Source organism: Podarcis bocagei (assembly GCF_964188305.1).
Source record: "Podarcis bocagei genome assembly, chromosome: 2".
NCBI lineage: Eukaryota > Metazoa > Chordata > Lepidosauria > Squamata > Lacertidae > Podarcis > Podarcis bocagei.
Genome location: NC_138126.1, coordinates 25,491,212 through 25,514,715, shown reverse-complemented (window position 1 = coordinate 25,514,715; position 23,504 = coordinate 25,491,212). Strand labels below are relative to the sequence as shown.

At 49.0% G+C, this 23,504-nt stretch overlaps 1 protein-coding gene and 1 long non-coding RNA gene across 10 annotated transcripts in view; one reads left to right on the top strand and one right to left on the bottom strand.

Annotated features, from left to right (window-relative positions):
- The window catches only part of LOC308581308, a 129,185-nt gene that overhangs the window by 19,801 nt on the left and 85,880 nt on the right, over positions 1-23,504 (bottom strand). The window lies entirely within an intron of this gene.
- KLHDC8B (kelch domain containing 8B) overlaps positions 5,314-23,504 on the top strand; it is a 43,614-nt gene continuing 25,423 nt past the window's right edge. Inside the window, exons 1-3 of one of the 9 annotated variants that reach the window (XM_081183340.1) lie at positions 5,314-5,522; positions 13,994-14,079; positions 22,045-22,872. In XM_081183340.1, the coding sequence (XP_081039466.1) occupies positions 22,497-22,872 (376 nt within the window). In that variant the 5' untranslated portion in view covers positions 5,314-5,522; positions 13,994-14,079; positions 22,045-22,496. Of the gene's footprint in view, positions 5,612-6,092; positions 6,206-6,964; positions 7,224-12,963; positions 12,986-13,993; positions 14,080-22,035; positions 22,873-23,504 lie in introns of those variants that run through there. The other 8 variants (XM_081183343.1, XM_081183338.1, XM_081183339.1 and 5 more) reach the window with 8 other exon arrangements.

Genomic DNA, 23,504 nt, shown 5'->3' with positions numbered 1-23,504 from the left:
GACCCTCGTCGTCCCTTCCAACTCTGCAGTTCTGTGATTCCTAGGAAGGCCAGCAGGAGCCATAACCTTGTTTTTGAAGGCAGGTTTATTCAAGCAATATTGATCTGAGATATTTATGTTGAGCTTAACCAGGCATGGCCAAACTCGGCCCTCCAGATGTTTTGGGACTACAGTTCCCATCATCCCTGACCACTGGTACTGTTAGCAAGGGATGCTGGGAGTTGTAGTCCCAAAACATCTGGAGAGCCAAGTTTGGCCATGCATGGGCCTTAAGCATTTATACTGGCCCTTTTAAGAGTGTTTACATCGGAAGTTTGTTCCCCGCGGCATTCGCTGTGTCAGGCTTCTGTCAAAAAAGAAAACCGGGGCAATCTTCTAGAAATAAAAGTGATGTTGCTATGTGTACCCCCATCTCTGTATGCCCTTTTAGATCCAATAAGTTTGGGCCCTGCCCTTTTCTCCTTACCCATCTCTCATCTTGGGGGTTAATCTTCCGTTTTCGCCTTTTGTGTCTGAGCATCAGTCCGGGACTTCGCTCCTCCACACAGTGCAATACGCAGCTTCCGTTGCACAGATTGCATCTCCTTTGCTTGCCAAAGCTATTTGCCCTTGCTGCCCAAACTCATTTTGGACAAGGTAATTGGTGTTCAGGGTGAAATCATGCAGATTATATGTTGGGGGGCCAAATGAACCTTGCAAATCAATAATGTTTATGTCAATTTTCTGCAAACTTCCCTCGCAGTGTACTGTGAACAATCATAAGAGCTGCTAGACTAACTCCTCTAAAGGACTCCTGTGTCTTTAAATAGTGTATACAAGAGGAGGGAGTTTTAATAGGCACAGATTTTCCAGTCATGATCTTGCAGTGGTGGGAATAGTTGCTTTTCTCCCCCACCCGCAAATCCTCCAATTACCTCGCTAAAGGCCAGGGTGCCCTGTTTTGTTCTGAAGATGACTATAGGATATGAGTTGCCACTCAAGACGTAGAAGTTCTGACCCTTTAATATGTAGCGTTGCCAAATTACTTTCCTAGCAGGCAGTTGTGCATTGAGACAAAAGGTTTCACCTGTGATATTTTTGCCTTTTGAAAGCCCAGGAGCCTTAAAAAAAAAAAAGTTGGGTCCAGTTTGAACAGAACTACCTTTTGCACATGACATCTAATCTTCGGTGTTATCCTTGTCAGAACATTCTACAACTGTTCATCCGTTGCAAACACAAGAGAAAAGCATCTTGCACCAGTTTAATGACTGCCATGGAAGCTTCCGTGACTTTTGAAGGCTGTAACTTACTTCATCAAGTGCAAATCTACTTGTCATGTTTATGGAAATAAGGTTTGAAAGATGGTGACAAAGTATACACAAATGCTTTAAAAGCACAGATCTATTAAGTTATTAAAATGTCAATTTTAATTGGTTTGGAGTTCTGGAGGTTTTTTTTAAGACTCGAGTGGTGCTTTTTATACTTTAATTCATGCACAAAATCTTTTCCTCCAAGATGTGAAGGTGGCCACCAGTTTATAAGACTTAAAAAAATAAATTAAAAAATTAAGACAACATTATGGAGGAATGGACTACCAAGGCTACTAACACGACAAGTAAAAAAAACAAAAACACTTCCATGTATACAAGTAGTATATCTGTGATTACCCATATGCTAGGGACTAGCAACAGGAGGTGCATACAAGCTTAATGCACTGCTTGTGAACTCCCAGGCTGGCTGGAAGCAGGTGGACAAAATCTTGTGTTCTTACATACAGTGTGGCTTATGATTCCAGACTAATATTGCATAATAAATCCAATATGTCCGACATCTCTGGCTTATTGTACATCACATTCATGCAAACGGTGCACAAGGTAGGTTCATTGCCTGTCCCCTAAATGAACAAATTAGCTGCAGCCTTCTCACTAATTATGCATTTCGAATGAGGCACTCAGTCCTGAGCCAGTTGCTCACCTCTGGCAAACCGTCAACATATGACAGATGGATGCAGGCAGCTGCCAGAGAACTGGATAGCCAGAAACCAACTGGACGTTTCATATATTTTATGTATTTTTCATATATACATTTCTTCATGGAAGTAAAATTTGATGGATTGGATTTATATGCCACCTTCTCCAAGGGAATGTGGTTCTCCCTGTCCATTTAAACCCCACGACGACCATGCAAGGTAGGTTAGGCTGAGAGGTAGTGACTGGCCCAAGGTCACCCTGTGAATTTCCTGGCAGAGTGGCGGTCTGAACCCTGTTCTCCTGGGTACTAGCCTGACACACTAACCACTAGGCCGCACTGAACGTTATGTGTGATGTAGGGATTCTGCTAGGTACTTAAAAGACTCGGGGTATATGCTGATATAGGGATGCGGGTGGTGCTGTGGGTTAAACCACAGGGCCTAGGACCTAGGATCAGAAGATTGGCGGTTCGAATCCCTGCGACGGGGTGAGCTCCCGTTGCTCGGTCCCAGCTCCTGCCAACCTAGCAGTTCGAAAGCTTGTCAACGTGCAAGTAGATAAATAGGTACCGCTCCGGCGGGAAGGTAAACGGCATTTCCGTGTGCTGCTCTGGTTCGCCAGAAGCGGCTTAGTCATGCTGGCCACATGACCCGGAAGCTGTACGCCGGCTCCCTCGGCCAATACAGTGAGATAAGTGCCACAACCCCAAAGTCAGTCACGACTGGACCTAATGGTCAGGGGTCCCTTTACCTTTAATATGCTGATATACATATGTGCGCCTTTAAATCTGAGCAGATCGAGGTGCTGGGTGGCAGCGTGTGTGTGTCCCCGATGGGGCCTGGATACGCAGAAACCCTGTAAGCAAAGTAAAACGGTTTTAGAAAAGGAGGGAAAGCCAGGAGAGTCGGGACCCAGCATAAAAGAGCAGCCTCAGGCCCCCTGGCCCATCCCCTGACAATGGTTGCCCTGCCGGGGCAGCTTTCTCCATGTTGTACCACCCAAACAAATACTGTCTGCCTACCCTTTTAAGGAGAAGTATACTGCATGCCAGCGGCCAGCTGGAAAGGGAGCAGTCCGGAAAAGCCGCTTCTCTTTGAAGAATTGCTGTGTTTCGTTTTGTTCTTAAAGGGAAGGAGCTGCAGTTCTGTGGCAGACCCCATGCTTGGTATGCAGACGGTTCCAGGATCCACCGCAGGCATCTCCTGGTAGGCTGGGGGGGGGATTTGTGTTGGAAACCCTGCAGATCAGGACCAGGGGAACCTCTGGCTCTCATAAGTTACTGGGCTCTGATTGCCACTAGCCCAAACCGAGCCAATGGGGCCAATGGTCTGCAATAGCTTCCTAGGATATTTTCATTAATTTCCTAGCCTGCCTTTGTTCCATCATGGAATGCTACTGATACTACTACTACTACTACTACTACTAATAATAATAATAATAATAATTTATTATTTATACCCCGCCCATCTGGCTGGGTTTCCCCAGCCACTCTTCCAACAGAACACTAAAATACAATAACCTATTAAACATTAAAAGCTTCCCTAAGCAGGGCTGCCTTCAGATGTCTTCTAAAAGTTTGGTAGTTATGTTTCTCTTTGACATCTGGTGGGAGGGCATTCCACAGGGCAGGTGCCACTACCGAGAAGGCCCTCTGCCTGGTTCCCTGTAGCTTGGCTTCTCGTAGCGAGGGAACCACCAGAAGGCCCTCGGAGCTGGACCTCAGTGTCCAGGCAGAACGATGGAGGTGGAGATGCTCCTTCAGGTATACTGGACCCAGGCTGTTTAGGGGTTTAAAGGTCAGCACCAACACCTGGTCCTTCAGAGGCACAGTTACCCCAATCAGGACCAGGGAGTCCTCCACAGCCACCCACCTCCTGTCCCCCCAAAACAGTACTTCTGTCTTGTCAGGATTCAACTGCAATCTGTTAGCTGGGAAGCCCATGAGCTGGGTGGGGATGGTGGATCGCTGCGAAAGGAAATGGGTGCTAGCTAAGCAAGAGGCGAATCGTCCAAGATCCAGGAAGGAAAAATAAAGGAGCACAAGGGGGTTGTGTGAGATCAGAGCTCTGGGTTGGTGGGTATGAGCATTCCTCTCCAAAGCAATCTTCCACACGCCGGACATTGAAACAGCACAAATTAAAGACAGGTTACAGAAAACAGGGTGGGGGAAGACCCACGTTTGCACTGTACAAGCATGCAAGCATTATAGCAGCCTCTTGCATGCAAGAATCTTTTTAAAATGATCTAGCCTGCTAGGGGCTGTCAGACGGTGGTGAGCATTTCTCTGCTGGGTGAAAAGCAGGCGGCTTTCCTTCTAGTAGCCAGCTTGATTTCTATGCTAAAAGGCAGAGGAGGAAAGGAGCCTCTGACCAGCATGCCTTGACTCCTTGAGCTACCAGGCATGTGCCTAAATGCAAGGCTGCCTGTGTTGCAGATGTGGCATCGCCCCTCCACTGTGTTTGAAAGGAGAGTCTCACAGTCTCTTTAGATGGCGTTTGCTGCTTTTAGCTTTTATGAATGGAGATCTGGACCTAGCGGCGCAGGGTCATAGAACTGTAGAGTTGGAAGGCACCCGGAGCTTCATATAAGTCCAACCCCCTGCAGTGCAGTTCCTGCATCCATGTCCCAGTACAGCCCCCCCCCCCCCGACTGCTATGCCACAAGGGCCTGAAACAGAGGTTGTAAAAAGTGAAGGCCAGCAGCCCTCCTGTTCCTTCAGTTCTGGCTGATGAGTGAGCACAGCAGTAGTGCATCTGCTTTTCAGGCAGGAGGTTCCAGGCTGAACCCCTGGCATCTCCAGCAGGGCTGGGGATGCCCCCTGCCAGAACCCCTGGAGAGCTGCTGCCAGCCAGTGCAGACAATATGGAGCTCGATGGACAAAGGCAGCTTCCTATGTTTTTTAAAAAAGGTGGAGGAGGTATGTTTCTTCATGTGCTCCGCCTTCTCTGGGTCTTTGGCGTGGGTGAGGGATTGCACCGGCCTGCAGGAAGAGATCCTGTTGTGTTGTTCCAGCAGCGTCCTTCCTTGGGTTTTCTCCGCTTCTCAAAATAAAAACCCCCACCAAAACACACCACCCCGCTCCGTTTATGTAATTGTTCCATATAGGATTATTTTTTTTAACCGTTCATAAAATGGAAATGTTAAAATTCCTACTAAACAGAACGGGATGATGGGTGGGTGCGGGGTAGGGAAGGAAGGAAGGAGAGGATCCGGGAGAGGAGAGGCGGGGGGGCTTTCGGCCAGCTCGGCGCCGCGCGCTCCCCGCCTTCCCGGGGCTCCGGGCGCCGCTGCCCAGCGCCTGTCCCGAGCGCGCTGCTGCGCCCGGCGGAGGAAGAGTTAAGGCAGAGAGCGCGCGGCGTGTGTGGCGGCGGCGGCCGCGTCCCACCCCTCCTGCCCGCCGCCCACCTCCCCCCCTTCCTCCCTCCCCCTGCGCGGTATAGAGGAGCTCGCCGAGAGGGGAGAAGCTGGATCGGAGCAGGGGAGCCGCGAGAAGAAGGCGCGATCCCCTCCCCTCCAACGACACCCCAGCCAGCCCGGCGCGCCTGCAGAGTTTGGACCGCGCAGTCCGGGGAGGTGAGCGCGGGGCGCGGTGCTGCCCGGGGCCGTCGGGTGGAGAACTCCGATCGCCGGACTGGGGCGTCCAGGAGCCCTGCGGTGGCCGGGTGAGTGAGTGGGGAAGGGGGCGACTCCTCCTCTTCCTCTGCAAAGTTTTTCCTGGGCGAACCGAGAGAGGCTGCAGGGAGCCCGGGAAGGCTGCGCGCCCGGAGAGAGGCGACGGGGCGCAGGAGCCGGAGCTTGGCGCAGCGCGCCACCTTCTGCGGCCATTGGGTGTGTTTTTTTTGGGGGGGGGGCTTCGAGAGCCCCCGCGACTCCCTCGAGCGGCGGCGCACGCCCCGGAGCCGGCCCAGCCCTTCCTCCAGCCGCCCGGGGCTGCGAAGTCTCCGCGCCGTCGAGTAAAGCTGCGAGGCTAGCCGGAGACCGGCGCAGTTCTTCCCCGGTGTGGCGCCCCCTAGTCTACTTTTCCTTCTGTCCTGCCCCCTGGGGGAGATGTGTGGGTGGCGCTGAGAACTGAGTTGGGCTTAGGAGGTGTGTTTGGGGACGGGCGTTGATTTGGGTTGGCGTTCGTCCTTGGCCTGTCTTCAGCGCCGTGCCGGCGGTGCCCCTGAGCACGTGCAGAGTGCTCTGTCGCCAATTCTTCCGTGCTGTTAGGTAGCTTGAGCCTATACATTTTGGCAAGGAATATCTACTGCAGCCAGGTAGGTTGATACACCGGGGACTGTGAAGACGGGATTGGAAGGAAAAAGATTGGAAGGTGAGAAATGATATTAACAATAAAGGAAAGCTCAGGAGGAAACCAAACTTCTTAACCAAGCTAAAACGTTGTTGCCCACCCACAGCCCATACGTCTTGCTAAACTCTTTGCCAAGCCGGACTGCAATTCCGTGACCACTAGACCTGATGGTCATGGCAGGTGAGCAGCTCTCAGGTCTTGCTTGCTGGCTTCTCACAGGCATCTGGCTGGCTGCAGTGCAAACAGCACATAAAAAGAGCTTTCAGGATCAGGCCAATGGCATCCTTTTCTCACAGTGGCTGGCCAACCAGGATACTGGACTGGTTGGTGTTTTTCTTACGCTGGCTTAATAGCAGTGCACAAAATATCAGGAGTTTTTTTTTTGTCACATTTAACCCCTCCAATGCTTTATTTTTAATGCCCGTCCCTTCTATAGTGGTTCCCCTTCAGACTTTTGTTTTCCCTGAAACTCCTGGGGAGGAGAGCTTCTCTTCCATTAGCCTAACAGCTTGCTCTCACTCGTCCTTACGAAGCACCCTGTTGCGTCAGAGCAACGGCTGCCTATTCTAGCCCCCGGATCCCTACACTTGCCAGTCAGACGCCTTGGGGATTGGCCCACCAAGCACGGTACAAAGCCCCCCCCTTCCCCGTGCACCCCCTAGCAAGGGGCACCTAGACACAAACGGACTCTGATCCCGGAGAGAGCGTATATTGCCATCGTGACTTTCTTCTCCATGATATCGTCTGATCTCTCTGAAGCTGTCTAAGTGACTGGCTGTCACCAAATTGGAGACAACGTGTTCTGTCGTTTTAACTGTGCGCCATGTGGACAAGTACTTCTTTATACCTGCCCTAAAGCGTCTTTGGCTGATCCCAGTTCTTCCGCAATGCTTCGTTTGAATAGATGAGACTCTTCTCAAAGAGGACTGCAACGGAAAGAAGTGAGTGGATCCCATCGAGGGTCCATCCAGACACCTGTTGATGTGAGCATTCATCCTGATTTGTTTCCACCATTGAAGCAGATGTCATCCCACACTTAGCCGTGCATTTCTTCTTCACTCTGGCAAAAAGTACCATCTTTTTGGGGAAGCGGGTTTGTTGAACCAGACCTCCTGGTCAGCTGTAGTTGTTGTACTACCTGAATTTCCTGGTATGTGTTTGAATCCTGCTCCCAAAATAGCAACACTCTGGAAGTGAGTAACCTAATTGGGTTACTCAATTGGGTTGTGTTTTTACTCTTTTTTTTCTTGGGAGCTGCCCACCCTGGCTGGGGCAAGCAAGTCAGATGGCCGGCATATAAAAATTGTTGTTGTTATTATTATTATTAATGAAGGCATCAGGCTGGGCGGAGGTGGTTGCAGCTTCTCATTGGCCTCAGTCTACAGCCTCACACAGCACAGTGCATTAAGCCATTCAGTGATCTTGGTTGGGGAAGTGTGATCAGAAACAGTGCGGACAGCATGCATCAGTTCAGCCTTCTGAGTCCACCCGACGATGAAGTCTTGGAATTTACACAGCCTCAGCTCTGGTCCTTGGGGCAAGAAGTAGGCAGTATATAAATAGCTAGTCATTGCGCTGTTTGAAGCCCACCCCTTTGGGAAAATAGGGATTTTAAAAGGCATGGATGTCCGTTCCAGCTTGTATTCGTTGCATGCAGTGCTGTTTCCATTCCACTGCATATCGGCTTCCGAGAAAAACTACGATAGTCATATTGCTGTCCATTGCAGCAGAATTTTATGTAATTACTTACATTATCATTACATTTATTTAACACAATGTATATACCCCTTGAGGGATGCGGGTGGCGCTGTGGGTTAAACCACAGAGCCTAGGACTTGCCGATCAGAAGGTCGGTGGTTCGAATCCCCGCAACGGGGTGAGCTGCCGTTGCTCGGTCCCTGCTCCTGCCAACCTAGCAGTTCGAAAGCACGGTGGGAAGGTAAACGGCGTTTCCGTGCGCTGCTCTGGTTCGCCAGAAGCGGCTTAGTCATGCTGGCCACATGACCTTGAAGCTGTCTGCGGACAAACGCCGGCTCCCTTGGCCTATAGAGCGAGATGAGCGAGCAACCCCAGAGTCGGTCACGACTGGACCTAATGGTCAGGGTTCCCTTTACCTTTTTATATACACCTTGATTGCAGCAAAACCTCCAAGTGGTTTACAAGAAATATTAAAATTATCAATAAAAAACTCAGTTTAAAATATTAATAAATCATTTAAATCAACAGCAAAAGAGATTAAACTTTGACAGCATCTGCCTGTCTGGATATGCTTGCCTAAACAGAAATGTTTTAAGCTTTAAGGACAGCCTTTTGGGGGTCAACAGGCAGGGAGTTCCAAAGTGTAGGTAATGCCATGATGGATTACTTGCAACTACGGAACGAGTATTACGTGGCTCCTGTAACAGGGCCAGTTCCATTAATTTCAGAGCAACAGAAGCGCAGCGGAAATGGGGATGATTAATTAGGTATCGTTGCCAGACCGAAAACATCAACAACGTCAAATAGCAACTGCGTTTGCTGGATTGGTTTCCGTTCCGGACACAGGGCAAATAAGCAAACACTGGCAATTTCTGCTCCCGTTTCCGTCAGAATTCTCTGACATCTCTATTACAAACCATCAAGCACTGACATGCGTTATTATCTGCTTGAGAGTCACAGAGTATATGCTGAGAATTAAGGAGCAGCGTGGCCCAGCCGTGTCGCCGGAAGAAGATTAGTACCAGACTTTTCTAGTATTGTTTTTGCTGACTCACAGACTGACACCATTTTCCAGCGGGATTCCATCACGTACCAGCAAATTGTGGTTGCGCAATTTCAGTTTGATGGGGAGAATCTTGTGGAACAAACGCACCTCTCTAAAAGATCGGGCTTCTTTTGCGTTAACAAAAGCATAAGGAAAGTGCAGGATGTTCCTTGTTTTGACACAGCATCGTCTAACCTCCCTGGAAACCAACCAAGATAAATAAACAGCAGGTGGCCTGGAAATGCTCTCAGAGAAGGACCACCACAAAGGAACATAGAAAGAAGCAAAGGCGGGTCTGGCTGGTTTCATCTCGGCCCTGGACCCAGAGATTAGTTTGGCCCTTGGGTGTGTTTTCAGAGCCAGAGTTTGGCCTTAGAGTCTTAGAACCGTAGAGCTGGAAAGCTCCATGAAGAAATACAACCTTCTTCAATGCAGGAATACGCAGCTTTCCCATGTGGGGATCGAACCTGCAACATTCGCGTTATCAGCACCGTGCTCTCACCAACTGAGCCATCCAGGCCTTGGAACATGCATTGCAAGGAAAGGAATGCCTGCTTTGATCACGTACGCAATATCTGTCTCCCGTGCATCTGAGGATTGAGGGAAAGGCTTCAAGGAGAAAGGATATATATAGTGTTCTCCGCAGAGGTTGAAACCCAGCGCTTCTTGTTGCAAATTAAGTGCTGGTCGATCAGATGGCTGACCTATCGGCTGCCTGCAGTCGCTGTCAAGTTGGCTGAGGTCTTAATTGCAAGCCTGTTGGCGTCTTACCCGAAAATGGGAGAGGGGGTGGTGATGGGAGAGAGCAATCCCCAGCTCTCTGTTCAAAGTGGCTTCCTATACCCAGATCCTAAGCAAAACCTGCTATTTCACTGCCACATGTTCCACCGTGGAACGTATTTCCCAGGGAAGGGGTTTAAGATTAGAGTGCTGTGCTTTTCGTGAATGAGCCTCTGAACTGCAAAACAGTAAGCAGAGCTGGGGATTAGGAAGCATGTGGCCGCGCCACCCCCGGCCACATGGACACAGTGCACAGAGCGAGGTACTTTTAGAGTCTGGACTGAACGGTCCTATCCTTCCTGCTTAGATGGCAAATGTGTATTACTTCAAAACATAGGAAAGCCAACTCTTCTGCATTCGGGGGCCCTGCTGCTTATTCTGCTGCTGTAGGAGATTTGATTCAGTCCACCCTTAAAACGCAAAGCTGGGATGGCTCAGTTGGTAGAGCACAAGGTGCTTGATCTCAGGGTTGTGGGTTCGAGCCCTGTGTTGCGCAGAAGATTCCTGCATCGCAGGAGATTGGACTAGATGACCCTTGTAGTTCCTTCCAACTCAATGATTCTGTCCACCTAATTCGCCCTTTCCGAAACAGTTTGCGGACCTTCGAAATTTGCACTTCTCTGAATTTGGCGACACTGTTCTGCAACCAGTGGGTGCGCAGTGAAATCTGTAGACGAAGGAAAGGTGTCCGTAACAATGCAAATATTAGTGAAAGCAAAAATCAGTCAGTGTAGGGGGGAATTGCTTTGCAAAAAAAATATATGTGCGTATTGGACAAGATGGCATGCCAACCTTTGTAATATTATGAGGAATTTGCACTAAAAGGCAGATGAATTTTCACAAGAACCCTTTTTTTAAAATGACAAAATGAACTCAAGATCAGGGAGGAGGGGAAGAAACCAAGAGCATCCAAAATGGACAGATTGGCTCATTCCTGGCTGAGGGGGGCTCTGGACATCTGCTCCCAAGTCCCACCTTGACAATGCCATTGCAGATGTGCACACTGAGAGGTCACATTCTGTTCAGGAAGAGGCTCTCCTGCTCCTCCTCCTCCTGTCTTGATCCTGTCCCTCAAACATCACTAATTAACCAGATAATCTTCTCCTGCCCCCTTTTAATTCATGCCTTCGAATTGCCTTCCCAGTTCCTGTTTGCCTCCTTAGTTCCTATCACACTTGATCATGGTGAATCCCTTCTCCAGTTCCCACCCCCCCCAAATGCATTTTCCTCCTTCTGTTGTTTGTTTACTTCTCCCAACATAATCCCAGAGCCGTTTCCAACAATGCACAAAGTACAATATTACATACGTTAGAAACGACTCGGCTAATACAAACAAACAAGAAGACAAGAGCAGGGGAACAAGGGAACCAAAGGATGCTTGCAAATTTACTCCAAAAGCCTGCGAGAATGGCATAGTTTTCCCTTGCCACCAGAGTCTCCATCATGCAAGCTGCCCAGGGGGGAGGCCTCTTTTGAACTGTAGGGCAGATGGCTGTGCCCCTTTGTTAACTCTTCGTTGGCTTAAAAATCCAGTGCCTTTGCTGCAGTGCCAGCCTTTGCTCGGGTGAGTTCGATCTGTTTCGTCGGGAGCATGTAGCTGGTGTTTTGCTGCTGCTGCTGCTTCTCTTCTTTCCGTCATATGTGTCTCTCTTTTTTTCTGTGTTTTAAGGGAGGTGGATGCCCCTAAAGATGGCTTGTACATGTCCCCTAGCTAGGCCATCTTTAGATGCCATGGGATACTGTTAAAAGGGTGGGTTATTATAAATCCATTTAGCATTATGAGGTACAAAGACACTGTCTTCCTTGCCCTGGCTACTGAGCTGAAGAGCAGAGTGGATGCCGCTCTCAATAGCAACAACAAAGTCCTGTTGTCAGAAAGCCACAACAATGCACTGCTGTGCCCTCAACCTTTGACCTGCTGGCGTTGGGACTGCTCAGCCACTGCTCAGCGCTTGCCTTGCTTGGCAACTCAGCAGCTCTGCATGGAGGAATGTCGCAGAAAGGTGTTCTTGTTGGATCTGGTGCTGAAATGTCTCTTCCCCTCTCAGCTAGGATTGTGTGTGCCCTGTTAATCTGTGCGCTCGGACTCCCCTGTTTGCTTAACGTGGCGTTTTGAGCATCTTTGCTCTCAAGCATCTAGTCCTCATGTTTGTGGGAAATGTGTAACTCGGATCAGTATTTGGCCTGGGCTCAAAGGCAGGAAGTGGTTTTGAAAGCGGTCAGGGGCTTCAGTCCCTTTTGGAGTTCTCTTTTGTTCCTCTAGGTCTACTCGTGGTTCAAGCCCACGCACGGACAACTTTGGGCAGGATCCCTTCACTGCAGGGGGTTGGACTAGATGACCCTCAAGGTCCCTCCCAACTCTACAATTCTGTGAATATTCCATACCTTTATCTCCCAGTTCTGCTAATTTGCACCTATACCTCTTCCTCTGTGCCCTTCTCCTGCTCCCCCTCATATTCTGTTATCGCCTTTTGCTTTTCCAGCTCTTGTTTTACAATTCCAAATTATCCGCTATTCCATATCTCGGAAGCAGACATTAATATGCAAATGATGCACTTATCACTGACTTGGTTTGCATAGGGGGGTAGGAATTTCGGCGGATAGGGAAAAGAGGCCTCCCTCTCCCTTTCGGCGTTATGTTGAAGCTTGGCTCCCTCACCTTCCTTTACCTGTAGTGAGCGTGATCCTTCAAATCAACTGAGGCTTAATCTGGCTCAAGTTAATAAAAAAGGAATTTTCTGCCGGCTTAAGGCTGAATCCTCTGGTCTCCCTTTGTGGGATGAGATGGTTAAGGTGCCAGCGGCAGAATTATCGCGGCCAGCCTGCACGTCCCGTCTTGCGAGAGAGAGCGCCACTGGGGTTTAGCTTCCTTCCTTTTTTTTTTTTTTAAAGATACAGATTCCAAACTCTTGGCTGCTTGCACTGAACTGCAGGGGTAGCCAGAGCTGGGGATTGCTGAGTCAGCAGTGCTAGCGATGCAGTCAAAAGCCTCTGCATCAGATCAAAGCAAAGTGTGGCCGGACACCTTCTTCAGATGGCTGCACCCTGTTCAGCTCTGTCGCAAACCCGCGAGCTTGCCCTGCAGCTGCCTAAGGTGTGCAGGGTCCGTGGGGGTGGGCTGTTGTTGTCCAGTAAGCAAGAGCTGAAGGACTGGATGGTAGGATCGGAGGCTGCTCTTGAAGTATGGTGCTCAAAGCCGGTATTGCCCTGTGTTTCAGCAAGGTAGGCAGTCTCAGATCTGAAGCGAGAGTGCCTGCGTACATGATGATAAATATTCAAGCGTGCAACGCAGGGGTTCTCAAAGGGTGTGGCGGGAGAAGGTGGCAAGTGTGGCAGGATAAATTCAAGGGCAATCAGAGGAACATGTAAACCTTTCAGTGTAGCATATTATCAAAATTAATTTGCAGAATTTTGGAAAGGACCCATGTTCTCATTGTTTTTTATACTTTCTGGGTGTCTCACAAAGTTGTTGTGTTCTGTGTTAAGAACCAGTCCCTGCTAGCAATCATTTTCTCCCAATTCATTTCTTACTGATAAAAAAATTGGGAGCGACGTGAGCAAATTTTTTATTCTGAAAGTGTGGCCCAGAGAAAAGAAAGTTTGAGGATCGCTGCTGTAAGGAAACAGCCACACATTGATTTATTTATTGTGGCCTCAGTGCCCGCTAGAATATTGGAGTGCCTCAGTTCACGTCAGAAGTAGCTGAGCCAGCTCCCTTCCTAAGGGATGGAAGGATGAAATGGGAGCTTGTCTGTGCAAAGCAGGGGTTGTCCCTCTGCGTTGTGCTTCCTCCTCTCCCCCAAGGACTGCCTTTCCGCACATCCATTTCCAAATGATGTTTAAGGGACGTGGGTGGCGCTGTGGGTTAAACTACAGAGCCTAGGACTTGCCGATCAGAAGGTCGGCGGTTCGAATCCCCGCGACGGGGTGAGCTCCCGTTGCTCGGTCCCAGCTCCTGCCAACCTAGCAGTTCGAAAGCACATCAGAGTGCAAGTAGATAAATAGGTACCACTCCGGCGGGAAGGTAAACGGCGTTTCTGTGCACTGCTCTGGTTCGCCAGAAGCGGCTTAGTCATGCTGGCCACATGACCCGGAAGCTGTATGCCGGCTCCCTCGGCCAATAAATCGAGATGAGCGCTGCAACCCCAGAGTCAGCCACGACTGGACCTAATGGTCAGTGGTCCCTTTACCTTTACCATTAATAATGCTATATATTTCTTTTCTTAACAGGATAACATAGTTTCTACGTACAGCAGCCTTTCTCAGGGATGTCCAAAGTGTACACCATTTACAGCCAGGATAGATTCGTTGTCCAGGTAAGTACTTATCCTTTAGAAGTTTCTCACCACCTACAACGAATTGTAGAGTTGGAAGGGACCCTGAGGGTCATCTAGTCCAGTGTTTCCCAACTTTGGGTCTCCAGCTGTTTTTGGTTCACAACTCCCATTATCCCTAGCTAGCAGGACCAGTGGTCAGAGATGATGGGAATTGTCGTCTGAAAACAGCAGGAGACCCAAGGCTGGGAAACACTGATCTAGTCCAGCCCTCTGCAATGCTGGAATGCAACTAAAGCCCCCATGACAGAAATGTAGTTTTAATTATTTGTAAGATAATTTTGTTCCCCAGTGACTGCAGTTCAGAGCATAGCTGTCAACTTACAGATTTGAAAATAAGGGACCAGCAGCCTCAAAAATAAGGGATCAGCGGCCAAAATAAGGGATTTTCCAAGCACAGGTATGTTCAACTTCTGAGCCCCTCTGAGCCAAAGGCAGAAAGCCCAGCCAGCAGCCAAATAAAGCCTCAAGCGGTGGTTCCCACAGCGCAGCAACCCGGCAAAGGGGATGCAGCAAGGAAAACCACCGTCACCTCTCCGCTGGGAAGCGCTGAGCAAAGGTGAGTCCCCAGGCAACACAGCCGACTTGATTGGCACAAGGCATGCAAGCTCCACCCCCCAGTCGTTCTTAGACTCCTTATCGGGTGAGCGACGCATCCAAGCAACACAGTTGGAGCCTCCCTCCTCCCTGGCCGGCAGGGAGGGAGGGAGAGGAGCTGCTTCCTTTGAAACCCGGGAAATTTAAGGGACATCATCAATAAGGGACAGCAGCAGGACACAGCGCTGGGATAAGGGACTTTCCCGCCAAATAAGGGACGGTTGACAGCTATGGTTCAGAGGTACACTGCTTCTGAACTTGGAGGGTGTGTTTGACTGGTAGCCCTTGATAGATAAAGTTGTCTTACACCAAGTCAGACTTTGGGCCCATACTACGCTGTATTAAGGAACCTTTTGTGGCCAGTGGCCCAGATCCTTATCTTCCCACCCCCCAGACGGTCAAATTTGACAAGCGGGTGGGGCTGCCCATCTGTCAATCACCTGACATCATACTGTCTGCACTACAAAGCGCATCACAGGCTGCTTGAAAGCCCTTTTTGCAAGCCTTTGGTGCTGCGATTTCAACCTGCAGATTTCAGGGGCTCAGAAAGCATCATTGGACTGTATGCAAAAGGGCTTTCAAATAGCCCTGTGCTGTTCTTTGAACCTCCAAAACCCAAAGGTTTCAAGAGCAGCGCAGAGCTGTTTCCAAAAGGGCTTTAAAGAGCAGCGCAGAGCTGTATGCAAAAGGGCTTTCAAACCATTTTTTGCACTGGGCTTTTGCTCTGTGCACCTGCTCCGAGGAAGGGAGCATGTAGAGCCATACTGAGCAGGATTTAACCCCTCGCTTACCAGCCCCAAACCTCCTAATGACCACTCCTTTACATAACTGCAGTATATTAAGTGGTATAAGAAAGTTTTATAAATAAATGTGCACCATTGAAATAGCCTGCTATCCTAGGTTTAAATCCCAGTTTAGCTCTATGGGTTATGCTGCTTCATTGCTTTCCTTTCCTCATCTTTTACAGGCGCTTGCAGAAGCTTCTTTAACTAGTTTTCTAGCATCTGACTCCAGGCCCTTTTGCCGCATAACTCTCTAGCCCGCTGAGCTGTGGCTTCTCACAAATGAGATGCTGCAGCTGCGGTACACCTGGGAACAAATGCCAGGCAATGTTGGGGGGCACCCAGTTCTTGTTCAATGCAGTTATGGCGTTGCCTCCTGATTAAACTCCCCCCTTTCTCAACCGTTCTCAAGAGCCGGCATGTGCCAGGTTCCCTTGGGTGCTGAAGATGGCAAAATAAGTGCCTTCCCTTCCGTCTCCTTAAGAGCCCTGGAAGACCCCCCAGAGGCAAAAGCTATTTCTGATCTGGGGACTGGCTATCAATATTTCATGCCTGGGTTGCTGAATTATGCAGCTCTTGGCTATTAAGCTACTAGAGCTCCTAATTTTTGTGGGGAGGAAGATAAATGAGCTGTAGAGTCCTGGTGGTTGACAAGATTTAAAAGGGGGAGATTTATCACTCAAATTAAAAGCTCCAGGTGAGGGCACAGAGCGCGGTGGGGTCTCTGTGGTGGCATGGGGAACCAGGCCTGAGACTTCCAGAGTCTCAAAGGCAGCTGCTGCTACCTCTCTGCTCTCTTTCTTCATCTCACAATGATCTGACAAATTGCCTTCAAAGTCAGCTTCGCTCGGGTCTCCCTGATGGCTTCAGCTGAGGAGCTTGTGACAGAGGAGGCACCCAGGTTGGTTGACCCCCACAGCTGTGCAAATAAGATTGCTGGCTGACCTGGCCTGTGGCCTTAGCGGTGCATCAATCTGCAGAAATAAGCAAGCGAAGCTTTCGCAGAATCACTTGCTGACGTCTGCAGATCCAACTGCTGCAGAATGGGCAGGGGCAGCCGCTGCCTGTAAAATATGGGAACCGTGTGCGGGAAGAAGCCCTGCTTTCCTCTTTCTCTCCCCCCCCCCAACTCGGCCACAGAGCAGGACGGAGAGCGCCTATTCTTTGTTGTATTGTTATTTATCTGTCCTGGATGCTTTAGGTGAGGTTCCTGCCATCTCAGGGGGTTGGACTAGATGACCCTTGGGTCCCTTCCAACTCTTTTAAGATTCTGCACTTCTATTTAACATATGCATTTTTATGTCGCCCTTCAGCTATATTCCCAGGGTGGTTTACGAAAAAAACATAGATCAAAATCAACATGCAAAAATAAAAAATATTCAGAGCCACAAAATCATAAAAGTGGCATGAAGCAGTTAGGAGGTTTAAAATGTTCCCTAAAAAGCACAAGTGGGGGGGGGGGAGAAGGAGGTCTTTGCGTAGTTCTGGGAAGGAAAATACCGTAGACACCATGTGGGGAAGAGCGTAACTGGGGCACCTCCACCAAGAAGGCCCTCTTTCCTGTAGCCACTTGACCTGGCTTAGGTGACGGGGACACCAGGAGGGAGCCCTTCCCCACTGGAGATTTTAATGTGTGGACAGGTACATAGGGAAATACTTTATGCATGGGCTTTGCTCAGTTTTTGTCTCTGGGTTCATCTATTCTGCACCACCACGTGCGAGAGTAGTAACTATTAAGCTGCTATTTGCAGCTCCTAAAATGCATCCCATGAACACATTCCCTCTCATTCATTCAGAATGCATGAATTAATTGAGGTGCAATGGTGCACCTTGTGGGAATGTTATTGTTGTTGTTAGGAGACAGCCCTATTGTGTTTCCTTAATTTTCCTGCAGCAGCGGGTTGCCCCTCTCACTTCAGTCCACGGGGCAGGAATATTCAGGTTTACGAGAGTTGCCCTCCTAGTGGGATGGGGGAAATCCCTTGCCTCCGTTCCTTCCAGTCCGGTTCCAATGCAGGACATTTGCTTGTGACTGTGCAGCCTGGAAAAGCTCCCCTGTCTTTCATTCTCTCTGCCTCCTCTTCTTCTTCAGGGACTATTAAGGCTCCCCCCCCAGACCTATAAAGAAAGGAAAGGAAAGGAATTTAGCTGGCGGAGTTTAAAAGGGAATGCGGACGAACAATGGAAGGGCCCTTCATCACTTACCTATGGCCATTGGTCCTTTACTCTCTGATTGTTGAGAAACACCTACCACATTTGCTGGTTGTAGGGCTGGCTAAATGGCTCTTGGGGGGGCCCTTCGGACAGCCATGATGATTTGTGCTCATCACACTGCTTCCTTTCCAAATCAGAGCATGTCCCGTAACTGAAATCCTGCATTTTTTTTAATACCAGAAATGCTCAGTGGGTGTGATTGCCCTGCTTTTGTTGTAATGCAGCAAAATAGCGTCTCTGCAGATGGCGATAAGGGAGGGAGAGGTCAGCCTGGTGTGAAGCGCTGCCACACCACCTCCTCCTGCTCCACCGTCTCCCAGGACCAGGCGAGGACTGAAGAGGGAGGAGCAGAAGCAGGTTGCACACGGACACAGTCTTTGCTTGCTTGCGCGCAGCTCGGGTGGGGGGAGATACGTAAGCTGAGGTCAGGGGAGGGGTCTCTCTGTTGCGGCAGCTGCCTCCTGGGGCTCACGCCTAGGAGAAGCTGAGAGATGTAGGGCTGATGGGTGCCTTTTCCTAACTTGAGAGCCAGTGTGATGTAGTGGTTAAGAGCGGTAGTCTCGTAATCTGGGGAACCGGGTTCGCTTCCCTGCTCCTCCACATGCAGCTGCTGGGTGACCTTGGGCCAGTCACACTTCTCTGAAGTCTCTCAGCCTCACTCACCGCACAGAGTGTTTGTTGTGGGGGAGGAAGGGAAAGGAGAATGTTAGCTGCTTTGAGACTCCTTTGGGTAGTGATAAAGTGGGATATCAAATCCAAACACTTCTTCTCTTCTTCCAACTTGTGAGTTGGGACCTTGGACAATAACGAGTTACACTAGTGGCCCAAATTGTGGAAACCTTTTTGGGAAAAGTGTATTTCCGAGGTTTGATGGCTCGTAACACCACTTTCTTTTGGAGTAATACCATAAAATTACAGATCAGTGGAATGATAATTTAATGAAGAATGTAATGCGACAATGTTGGTTCAATTATCTGTATTCTATCAAAAGATATAGCCCAATAACCAGAAAAAGGAAGCACAACTTGCTTAGGTTGACAGTATCTTTCCTTCATTTGAATGTAGCCAGTGAGCATGAGTGTTTATGAGGTGTTATGAGCCATTGAACTTCGGAAATACACTTTCCCGCAAAAGGTTTCCACAATTTGGGCCACTAGTGTAATTCCTCACTCTGGACATATGTGGCCGGACAGCGCTGTGACAATAAGACAGCAACATTGGGGAAGCGTCTCAGAAAAGCAGGTGGTCCACCACTATTAAATCCCCCACTATTATTGTGTCAATGATACGTTTTAGGATACACTTACCGAAAACCCCCAAAAACAAACATCCTGGAGGAGCTCTAGCTGAGGACTGTGGCTGAAGCTGTGGTCGTACACAGTGGTGACCTACAGAGGGAGCTCGTTATTGGCAAACCTTTAATTACCAGGTTGCTGTTATTTCGCTTTCCAAGTAATGGCAACTGGAGTGGATGTGATTCTGGGAAGGGGATGGAGGCTGTTGCATGGACTGTCCTTCCAACTCCTGCAGCTGCCTTTGCCACATCCAGCTTCTCCTATCCTCTGGTGACCCTCCTCGCTGTTGTCGTTTTTTCCCCTTTCCTTTCTTTTTTTTGCAGTTAAATGTGTTTTGAAGCTGTCTCCATCCCAGCAGGGACCTTTCACATTCACTTAAGTCTACCTCTCTCCAGTGTGGGCTGTCTTTGCACCAGAGTGTGAATGTACCTGACAGGCCCCGTTGGGTCTTCTTGGGGCGCCTGCGATTTGTTTGACCACAGCCATCCTGACGTCAGGTGGCCTTGACCCCAGGGCGCCGGAAGTTGCTCTTGTTCTTGGAGGGCAGTAGGCCGAGCTAATTCTGCCGCTGTCGCTACGGTCACAGGGGGACTTTGCAGAATAGGAATACAGTGGTACCTTGGGTTAAGTACTTAATTCGTTCCGGAGGTCCGTACTTAACCTGAAACTGTTCTTAACCTGAAGCACCACTTTAGCTAATGGGGACTTCGGAGCACGATTTCTGTTCTCATCCTGAAGCAAAGTTCTTTTTTTTATAAAAAGATATTTATTAAAGTTTCCAATTTTTTACAAACAAAAAGAAAAAACAAACATAAAAATATTAAAAACACATAAATTTCACAACTTATTTTCTCATAACTTATTTCCCCGACCTCCTCATACCTCCCCTTCTTGTATACCCAATTTGAATTGTTTATGCAGCAAATCCTTATCTCAACATCTTAAATTGTTATAGCTTTAAATTCTTGCTTACAAAAAGAAAGTCATTTTATCATAATTACAGCTTGAAACCACTTAATTTCAATCCAACATCATTCAACATTCCTTAATTTTACAATATTTTTGTAAATAGTCCTTAAATTTTTTCTAGTCTTCTTCTGCCGACTCTTCTCCCTGGTCACGGATTCTGCCAGTCATTTCTGCCAGTCCCATACAGTCAATCAGCTTCATCTGCCATTCTTCCAAAGTGGGTAGGTCTTGTGTCTTCCCTGAAGCAAAGTTCTTAACCTGGGTTAGCGGAGTCTGTAACCTGAAGCGTATGTAACCTGAAGCGTATGTAACCCGAGGTACCACTGTAAACCGGCTTCCCTGTCCCAGCCCCAACTTTGGCTGCGTACACACCATGCAGTTAGAGCAAATTCTTTAGGGGGAAGCCATGTGCTTTAAATGTTTGGTGTGTAAGCAGCAAATGTTGTTTTTTGTTTTTGTTTCTGTTGCCCTATTCAGGGATGCCCAAAGAGGGCCAGATTTGATGAAGTGAACATGCGTTGAGGGCCTACCAAAGTTGTTGAGCTTCTTTTAGCATTTTACCCCAGGACATATACAGTGGTACCTCAGGTTACATACACTTCAGGTTACATATGCTTCAGGTTACAAACTCCGCTAACCCAGAAATATTACCTCAGGTTAAGAACTTTGCTTCAGGATGAGAACAGAAATCATGCTCCGGCGGCACGGCAGCAGCAGGAGGCCTCATTAGCTAAAGTGGTGCTTCAGGTTAAGAACAGTTTCAGGTTAAGAATGGACCTCTGGAACGAATTAAGTACTTAACCCGAGGTACCACTGTACTACCACGGGGGCCAAATTAGGCCCCCGAAACAGACTTTGGACATGCCTACCCTATGTGATCCTGGGGCTGAAGAGGCAAAAAGGAGGCATATGTAAGACTGCATATATCACACAATTACACATTAAAAATGTAAACAGATATATAAGGAACTTCTCTCTCTCTCTCTCTCTGGTACTGTGAAATCACTTTAAGGTGATTCAAAGGAAGCGACTCATAAAGGAATAAATAAACAAATAAATAGTAACTCTTGATTCTGCCCTTAAAAAATGTAGGTTGGCATGCTCACACCTCGGATGTTTTTAGGGATGGGGAGAATCATCCCCCAATTAACTACTTTTGGTAGTGTGTACAAAATGGGGGAGAAAGGGGTGGTTAAGGCAGGGTCAGCCTTATCATTTGGTAGAGTGAGGCAGCCATCTCAGGGAACTGGCTGTGGGTGTCCTTAAAAAACAACAAATCCTTAGTTTTTTGTTTTATTCATTTTTGAGTTTTTACTGGCAGCGGGGAAGAGGAAACACTTAATGGGATTCGTTTTGCCTCAGGTGCCAAGATCCCTTTTCTGGCCTTGGGTACCTTAGTTACAGTGGTACCTCGCAAGACGAATGCCTCGCAAGACGAAAAACGCGCAAGATGAAAGAGTTGTCCGTTTTTTGAGTCGTTCCGCAAGACGAATTTCCCTGTGGGCTTGCTTCGCAAGACGAAACGTCTTGCGAGTTTGTTTCCTTTTTCTTAAAGCCGCTAAGCTGTTAATAGCCGCTAAGCCGCTAATAGCCATGCTTCGCAAGATGAAAAAACTGCAAGACGAAGAGACTCACGGAACGGATTAATTTCGTCTTGCGAGGCACCACTGTATTTTGATTTGCGAGGTGGGCTTCAGCTTTTTTGGGTCAGCCCTGCTTCTTGTGAGAACGCAGCAGTGAGGTGGCTGTGTGGCCATGTAGGGAAGGTCTTCACATGGCAGATGGAGCTTGCAAACTGTGCCTCAGTTTATGCGGGATGCGCTGAGCTGGTTCTGGGGAATGTGTAAATTAATCCGAAGGCCCAGGGAAGCTGGAGACTCTAGCAGCTGCCAGATTTGGGATTTCTGCCCAAATGTGAAGGGCAACTTGAAGCCTTGCGGGCAACCCTTTGGGAGATTTCACCATGGCCTGTTTTGTCTGTAGACAGATTCCTCAAAATGGCTCCCATGGTAGTCGCCGGTAATCTTGTACCTCTCCTTCCTTAATGCTCTCTTTTTCTCTCTCTCTCTGCCCCTTGGAAGCCGTATTAGGACTCATCATCTGCACAAGACCTGACAAGACAAACAGATCCAGAAGACAACTTGCCAAGAGAGCCATATTTCCAAAGACTGGCTTGTGTGTATTAGACATTTGGTGGCTACCTCCAGCATTTCAGGCCTGGATATAAGGCATCTCTTGCAGAAAATCCCTCGCAGTTCCGGTTAGGAATGGTTCCCTCCCCACCGGAGACAGCATCCCTTGGGCATCACGGCATTCCTTGCCTTCTCCCTCAGGAGTCCTTGGCCTCTCCTTGCGGCCATATTTGCCTCCCAGTCTACTAATGCCTTGTGGATGCGGAGTTTCAGCGGCGCAGGAAGGAAGGCCTACCAACTGCCTCAGGCCAATCCCTCTAGGTCTCTGGGGGGCTGCCCCACGGAGACACCGAGCCAGCGCAGGGGCCGTCGCCATGTCTGCCTCCTGAGATGCCAGGCTGTTGGGCGACATGGAAGCCGCCAGTGCCAAATCCTTCTTCTGGGAGGCTTTCCCGCCCATGCCAACTTGCCGGGTCTACTGCAGCCCAACCTTCCAAGATGGGCACCTCTTTGTGGTGGGGGGCTGCAGCCAGCAGGGCCAGCCCCTGGACACGGTGGAGATGTTGGATATTGTTTCGCGCAAGTGGACAGCGCTGCCTCCAATGGCCACCCCGCGGGCAGGGGCTGCGGCGGTGATGCTTGGCAAGGACGTGCTGGTAATCGGAGGGGTGGACGCCACGCAGAGCCCGCTGGCCTCGGTCGAAGTCTACCATGCGGATGAGGGCAGGTGGGAGAAGAAGGCAGACCTTGCCCAGGCTTCCATGGGCGTCTCTGCAGTCGAGAAAGGTAGGTGCAGCGAGAGACTGGGGCTGAATCTACACATATATAGTAGTAGTAGTAATTATTTTTATTATTATTATATTATATTATATTTTTATACCCCGCCCATCTGGCTGGGTTTCCCCAGCCACTCTGGGTGGCTTCCAACAGAATATTAAAATACAGTAGTCTGTTAAACATTAAAAGCTTTCCTAAAGAGGGATGCCTTCAGAGGTCTTCTAAAAACCCTATACAGCCTAGGACCCTCGTACCTATGGGACCGCCTCTCCTGTTATGTCCCACGGAGGACCTTACGGTCTTCAAATAAAAACATCTTGGAGGTCCCGGGCCACAGGCAGGCTAGGCTGGCCTCAACAAGAGCCAGGGCTTTTTCAGCTGTGGCTCCAATCTGGTGGAACGCTCTGCCACAAGAGACTAGGGCCCTGTGGGACTTGATATCTTTCCGCAGAGCCTGCAAGACAGAGCTGTTCCACCAGGCCTTTGGCCAGGGCACAGCCTTTGGCAATCCTTACAGAACTCTAGCCCAATGGTTGCTGTAATAACTGTAGGGGTTACTCGTGCGCAAGTTGGTGCCACTCCTGGCTAGTTTGCCTTGTTAAACCTTTTCTGTCTGGACAGCCCTACACTTTGTGGCTGTT